Source organism: Sus scrofa, chromosome 9 (genome assembly GCF_000003025.6).
Source record: "Sus scrofa isolate TJ Tabasco breed Duroc chromosome 9, Sscrofa11.1, whole genome shotgun sequence".
NCBI classification, from domain to species: domain Eukaryota; kingdom Metazoa; phylum Chordata; class Mammalia; order Artiodactyla; family Suidae; genus Sus; species Sus scrofa.
In genome coordinates, this window is record NC_010451.4 from 67,232,320 (window position 1) to 67,239,512 (window position 7,193).

Genomic DNA, 7,193 nt, shown 5'->3' on the forward strand with positions numbered 1-7,193 from the left:
GAGGAGTGGGCTTCTCCTAGTGCCGCAGTCTGGCTGTCTATGTGGCATCAGGTCCGTGGAAAGGCCACACGCCCGTTCTGCTCACTCCTGTGCCCCTCCCTCTGTGTGTGACTTCAGGAAAACCACACCCTGGGCTCTCACTTCCTAATCTGTGGGATGGAACAGAAGCCACCCCACCACTCCTACTAATCTTTTGGGGGAATGACGTGAATGGAAACATGTTTCAAACACTAGCAGGTTCAAGAATTAGGTTGAGGAGTTCCTGTTGTGGCGCAGTGGTTAATGAAGCCGACTAGGAACCATGAGGTGGCGGGTTCAATCCCTGGCCTTGCTCAGTGGGTTAAGGATCCAGTGTTGCCGTGAGCTGTGGTGTAGGTCGCAGATGCGGCTCAGATCCCGCGTTGCTGTGACTGTGGTGTAGGCCGGCGGCTACAACTCCGATTAGACCCCTAGCTTGGGTACCTCCATATGCCACAGGAAGCAGCCCTAGAAAAGGCAAAAAGACAGAAGAAAAAAAAAAAAGAATTAGCTTGAAAGGATGGCTGCTTCCGGTTAGAAGCACCCACCTCTGCATTTCCAGTTGGTCCCACCCATCCTGGGCCCCCCGGCCCTTCTTTCCCAAGACAAGCGCCCAGCCCCCTCTCTTGTTTGCAGTGCTCTTCCAGAAGCTCTCGGTTGCTGACTGTCCCCTCTACCTGCGCTTGCTTGCGGGGCCTGACACGGATGTGCTCAGCTTTGTGCTAAAGGAGAACGAAACTGGAGAGGTGGAGGTAGGCCCGGGACCCTTGGCTTGTTGCTCAAACACACACCCACTGGGTGGGCACGGGTGGGCGCTGGTGGACATTGTCATCACCACTCGGCAGAGGTGGGGGCTACGCAGCAGCAGCAGAGCAGGAAAATGACTTGAGGAGGGTGCAGTGGGGGGAGTGGCAGGCCGAGGTTTGGTGTTTAATCCAGGATTGTAAGAGACTTGGGGGAGCAAGTCAGGGCCTGTGTCTGGCAAGGCCTGTGGAAAGACAGGATTTCATGTGCTTTATTTCTTTTCTTTTCTTTTTCTTTTTTTTTTTTTTTTTTGGTTTTTAGGACCGCACCCACGGCATATGGAGGTTCCCAGGCGAGGGGTCAAATCCAAACTACAGCTACCGACCTACACCACAGCCACAGCAATGCAGGATCCCAGCTGCGTCTGCGACCTATACCACAGCTCAAGGTAGCACCGGATCCTCAACCCACTGAATGAGGCCAGGGATCGAACCTGCAACCTCATGGTTCCTAGTCGGATTCGTTTCCGCCATGCCACGACGGGAACTCCTCATGTGCTTTATTTCTGAAAACTCAGGGTGGAGGGGTGCTGAGAAACTCCTTGCATTCTGGCCTGGGTTCTTCTGCTCCAGGATGGCCTGAGGCCCAGCACGCTCCCTCCTTGGGCTTACTGGGCACGGATAGTTTTGAGCCAGTTGTCTCTTCTTGGCTCTGAAAAACTAACCTCGCTCCCCCAAAGGGAGCAAACTGGAGTCGTCTTTGGAATGGAGTGGGGTGAAACCAGGTCACTGCTCCCTGCGGCCTGGGCTGTGTGGGAGGTTGGGTCATGGAAGAATGACCAAGAGCAGGGGTGTGCCTGTTTGTCATACTGCATCCAGTAGAGGCCTGGGGTTTGAAGGAGCAGTCTTGGGAGTCACTGGGAAGATTTGGGGGATCTAGGCAGGTGAGGCCCTGTCTTTTTCTGCTTCTACCAGGCAGCTCTGCTTCCATCTGCTTTATATATTGGAGTGAGTGGAAGGTTTTATTTAGAAAAAGGATCCCACTAGGAAAATGTTTGAACACTGCTGGCCTCTTGAAAACTCACAGGGCTGGGGGTTTAGAGGTTCTGGTTTTGCTGCTGGAAGCTCTGTGACTATGGTTATGCCATCTCCCCTCTGTGGATTTCAGTGTTATCATTTATAAAATGTGAGGATTAAACTAGATAAACCTTAATATACCTTTGTGCTCAAAGAGCATAGCAGTCAAAATCCCTGGCCCCACAGGAGCCAAGGCTCCTGGGTCAGCCTAAGAGAAGTCAGATTGCCTTCTGTCCCAAGAGGCCAGGTCCCAGGGGGCAGGCCCAGGCCCGCAAGCTCTGCGAAGCTGTGCAGGTGACTCAGTACCTGTTCTGCCAGCCCAGGGAGGCAGGTGCCCTAATTCCACGGCAGATGAGAAAACAGGCTGGGAAGCGTGGAGTTATGTACTTAGGGTCACACAGTGGAGTCAGGCTGAGACCCAGTCTCCTGAGTCCAAGTCCATCTCTCCTCCAAATGCCAGCCTGAGGGGTCTACACATTGGGAGCCTGTCACTGATCACCCCAAAGCAGGCAGCTGGAGCAGATCACCAGGGACCCCGGGCAGCTCCAGCATCACTGCTCAGATCTCAGCTGCTACAGAGAAATGTAAGATTATTGATTCTCCAAAAAAAAAAAAAAAAAAAAAAGTGGCTCATGGACTAGTAACTCTTGGCCATGAGATGCCAGGATTTGAAATTGTGTTGCTGGTATGATATGGAAACTGGGAGCTTGGTTCATCACATGTGCCTATTTAGCAGCAAGTGCAAACTAGCAACAGGGCCCCTCAGATGGTGCAACTTGTAACCTGTTTCTCTTCTGTTTTTCCCTCCAACCTCGCTCTCTCCTCACAGTGGGACGCCTTCTCCATCCCCGAGCTCCAGAACTTCCTAACAATCCTGGAAAAAGAAGAGCAGGATAAAATCCAGCAAGTGCAAAAGAAGTATGACAAGTTTAGGCAGAAATTAGAGGAGCCTTAAGAAAATCCCAGGGCAAACCTGGCTAGCCGGTCCTGCCTCCCCTTCTCCCAGTGCCCGTGGATTTATTTTTATTATTAATTATTATTTTGCAACAGACACTTTTTCTCAGGACACCTCTGGTGGGTGCACATGTGCCCGCCTAGCAGTTCCAGATTTCTGAGGAACACAAGTGTGTGCACGGGGTTGGGGCCTGCCCGCTGCCCACTGTGCCCCCTACACCAGAGCAACCCTCGTGTGAAAGAACCACCACATCCTCTGGCCATCCGCAAGCCTTTCACAAACCAAATAGTTGCCTCTCTGGTCACTGAACTGGAACTCTTCACAACCAGCCATCAACGGAAAGAGAAAACAGTTTAGAGATACATGTTTTCTCTGGGTTTTGTTCTTCAATTTCTCTCTTTCTTGCCAGCCATAGTACCTTTATTTATGAGTCCAGAATGGTAGCATATTCCTTTAGCAGGTGTGAGCTAAGCCCTTGAAAGCCGGACAGTGCTCCGAAAAGGATGGTACCGCCCTGTCTCCAGGTGCCTGTTGTTCATGCTTAAGGGAAGGTCATAAAGCCACTGGCCCCAGACGCTCAGGTCAGGGAGCAGCAAACCTGAGGCTGCCTGAGAGAATTCCAGAGAAGCTGCAGCTAACCTTGCCCTGATTGCCCAAGAGTCTGTGCACGTGTAAACCCAAAGGTATATATATATATATATGTGTGTCTCTGTGGTCCTCAGCCACATCGTAGTCAACAACTGTTGGTTTTTAAGTAGCAACTTTGAATGTAATGTTGCCATCATCCTCATGTGTTTCCACCAAAGGGAAACCAGCCATTTACCATTTTTAAAGTCTCCTGCTGAGTGTGGAAATCAGGCAGTGGAAGCCAAAAAGTGTTGCAGATAAACAAGGCCACGTTGTCTTCAAGCCTTCCCCAGGCTGGAGCAGGGGAGGCCTGGCTGCCTTGGTTTTCCCCTTGGCCTTCAGCACTGCCTCTCCCTCTACCCCGGGACTCTGGGATCTCCTGGTGCTGCCAGAGGAGCTGCCTCGATTCGAGGGGAGAACCTCCAACTCAGCCCACTTGAAGTCCTTGGGTGTTGGACGTGTGCCCAGCCTGCTGTGCGGTGAGCCCATGGGCTGGCCTCCCGCTGACCTCAGTGCCTTTTTGTTTTCAGAGAGGGGACAGGAGCAGGTGCAGGGCATTTGCTGGAAGCTCTGCAGCTGGCTTGCTCCTGCCAGGAAGGGGACCACGGCGGTGTCAGGGACAAGGCCAGGAGAGCCTTCCCTCCAAAGGGGGGACGAGGGTCTCGGACCTCCTTCTCCACTAAGGTCCTGGGCTCTGCCTTCCAAGAAGGGAGCCCAAACCGCTGGATGGGAGGGATCAGATTCCCACCTCTACATGCGTACTGCCTCCTTGCCTCCTTGTTCAAACTTAAACTTGCCAAACCATTCAAGCCTGTAGCCAGGAGTGCAGAGGGAGGACTTTCCAAGCAGGGCCAGCTTTCCAACCCAGCCTCTGGGAGACCCTTTCTTTTTGCTGTCCTCTGCCTCCCCAAGTCCCTGGGTGGGTTGGAGCCGGTGTGTCTTTGTGTAGCCTCAGAAGTTCCCTCCCTGACCCTCGCTGAGTCCACACTGCCCCTGATCCCAGAAGGGATTAGGACCCCTCTCATCAGGAAAACCACTTCGTCTTCAGAGCTGCAAACACAGGACAAGCTAAGCAGTCTGAAGATTTTCAACATCATCAAAAACCCAGTTATCTGCCATCTCCAGCTCAGCCTTATCACCTCCTTCCCTTGAAAAATCTCTCCTCCTGCTGTAGAGCTATGTGGTGGGTGCAGAGTCCTCTTCCCTTCACGCTGCATGTCTTTAACGTGAATAGAAGGCACGGCTCCTGCTGCAACCGCTGTGAATGCTGCTGAGAGCCTCCCTCTGATGGGGCGGCTATTTTATTTTTGAGAAGGAAGTCATGTACATATATACATAAAAGCATATCGCTATATATAAAGAGATAGGGGTGTTTATGAAATAAGAAGACTATGGGGGAAATTCAGACTCTATCTAAAGCACAGGACCCAGACGGAGGTCCGAGCCTCCGAGACGGTCGTGCGTAGGAGCGACCCTTCCCTCCGGGGTGGGCCTGACTGCTGGCAGTGCCTTCTGTTGTTGTGTTGCCCACTGTGGAAGTGTTTGTTTTGAGGATATTTTCTTTTTAAATGTCTTTCTTATATGGGTTTAAAAAAAAAAAAGGAATAAAAGCTTGTTGCAAAACTGATTCAGACGGGAGACGTGCTCCTTGAACTTGGCCCTGCTCATAGAGATCAGGGGCTGGGAGAGGGTGGGAACAGAGGAACACACATGCTTCGTGGCTGAGTCAGATTTTCGCTTGTCCACGAACAGGGGGATGAAGGTGACGGACTGTTTAAATCATCTTGAGAAAACCGTTCAAAGGCATGGGCTGGGGTGCTCCCTAACTAGGTGGCTGGTTACTCCGCACCCCCAGAGCAGGAGGGGAAGGGGACTTACTCAGAAACGAGGAGGTGCTTTCTGGAGCTGAGGATGACGACACTCCAGGACAGGCTACTGAGTTACACAACCATTCTTCTACTTCTGGAATTATTTAAAAATTAGATAGGAGGGAGTTCCCGTTGTGGACCAGAGGTAACAAACCCACCTAGTATCCATGAGGATGCAGGTTCAATCTCTGGTCCCACTCAATGGGTTAAGGATCTGGCGTGGCCGGGAGCTGTGGTGTAGGTCGCAGATGCAGCTCGGATCCTGAGTTGCTGTGGCTGTGGTGTAGGCCAGCAGCTATAGCTCTGATTGGACCCCTAGCCTGGGAACCTCCATATGCCGCGGGTCTGGCCCCAAAAAGATTAAAACAAAAAAAAATAGATAGGAATGCATTTGAAAGTTTAAAATCATCTCACCTGGAGGAAGGGAGCTAGCTTAGATGACTGCAAGAGCCCTTTCACTTTGACTTCCATCAAAGGAACATCTCAGCAATCGTGGCCATAGCCACGTCAAAGTTATCGAAAAGAAAGTCCCGCCAGCCTTCCGGTATTGATCACACAGGGTGCAGTGAATGGGGGCCCTCAGAGCGCATCCAGTCCACACCCTGCTTCTCGAGGAGAGCACACCCTGCCCAACAAATATTCTTAAAAGTGCCCAGGAATGGGGCATGTCTGTAACAGTTGCTCACCTAGACTGCCAAGAAGTGTATCTTTCAGTAATTGTGCCAAAATCCAGAAATGAACCAGTTTCTGCTCTTTCCTGAAACTCACTTGGTTGCAATATGGGATTAAGTTCAAGGTGTATCTCTGACCTTGATATAGATATATTTAGCTTAGTACATAGGAAAAAGAACCTATTGCATAACTTAACTCTCCCCTGCCTTCTCACGTGTACCTATGGTCTTCAAGAGGAGGAAAGGGAAGATGAGTCAATGCAAATGTGTTACCATTACTGGAAAAACCATTCAAAGCACAACACTGTGTCACAGCAGAGTTCTGGGTCAAAACACAGTGACAAGCGGATGTTCATTTCAGACCCAGCCCCACCAGTTACTGGCTTGGTGTTTTTTGTTTGTTTGTTTGTTTTGTCTTTTTGCCTTTTCTTGGGCCGCTCCCGAGGCATGTGGAGGTTCCCAGGCTAGGAATCGAATCAGAGTTGTAGCCGCCAGCCTACACCAGAGCCACAGCAATGCGGGATCCGAGCTGCGTCTGCGACCTACGCCACAGCTCATGGCAACGCCGGATCCTTAACCCACTGAGCAAGGCCAGGGATCAAACCCACAACCTCATTGTTCCTAGTCGGATTTGTTAACCACTGAGTCACGATGGGAACTCCTAGCTTGGTGTCTTTATCAGGGATTAACAAGGCAAGACACCACCTGTCCGAGCTGCCAATCCCTCCAAGATTGTGCAGAACAAATCGTGGTTGTGAAAGAACTTTAGAAAGTACTACATCTTCTCGATGTTCATATGTGGAACACACTTCATGATTACTGTACATACTGTGACCCCTCAGATCAAACAGTCCGTCCAAGGGTTCTGTGGTCACAGGAGCTGGTTTGGGGTCAATTTCTAGAAATCCCTCTCTCAGTTTCATATGCTTATGTCAACAGAGAGTGGGTTGGTAAAATTAGGGAATTACAGGAGTCACCAGTGAAAAGGCCTGTTATTCAGGGCCTAATAACAAAAGGCAGGGGGGCCTCACGCACACATTTTCACACTCATCCATTTCTTCCTTTTCAAGTTCCAGATGGGGTACTTGTGAATACTGTGGATATTTTCAAGTCTTTCTTGTTTTTTTTTTTTTTTTTAATACAATGAGAAAAAAAAAAAAGAATTGTAATTGATTTTTTTGATGGTAAAACCAAAGAACTCTGAAGGAATTCGGTTCAGCCCTCTCTTTCCCAC

General features: G+C 50.4%; 1 protein-coding gene across 2 annotated transcripts in view; it reads left to right on the top strand.

Moving 5' to 3' along the window:
* RASSF5 (Ras association domain family member 5) overlaps positions 1–5,047 on the top strand; it is an 80,200-nt gene extending 75,153 nt beyond the window's left edge. For both annotated transcript variants that reach the window (XM_021063315.1, XM_021063316.1), the window contains 2 exons: positions 655–770; positions 2,668–5,047. In XM_021063315.1, coding sequence (XP_020918974.1) covers positions 655–770; positions 2,668–2,793 — 242 coding nt within the window. In that variant the 3' untranslated portion in view covers positions 2,794–5,047. The remainder of the gene's footprint in view (positions 1–654; positions 771–2,667) is intronic.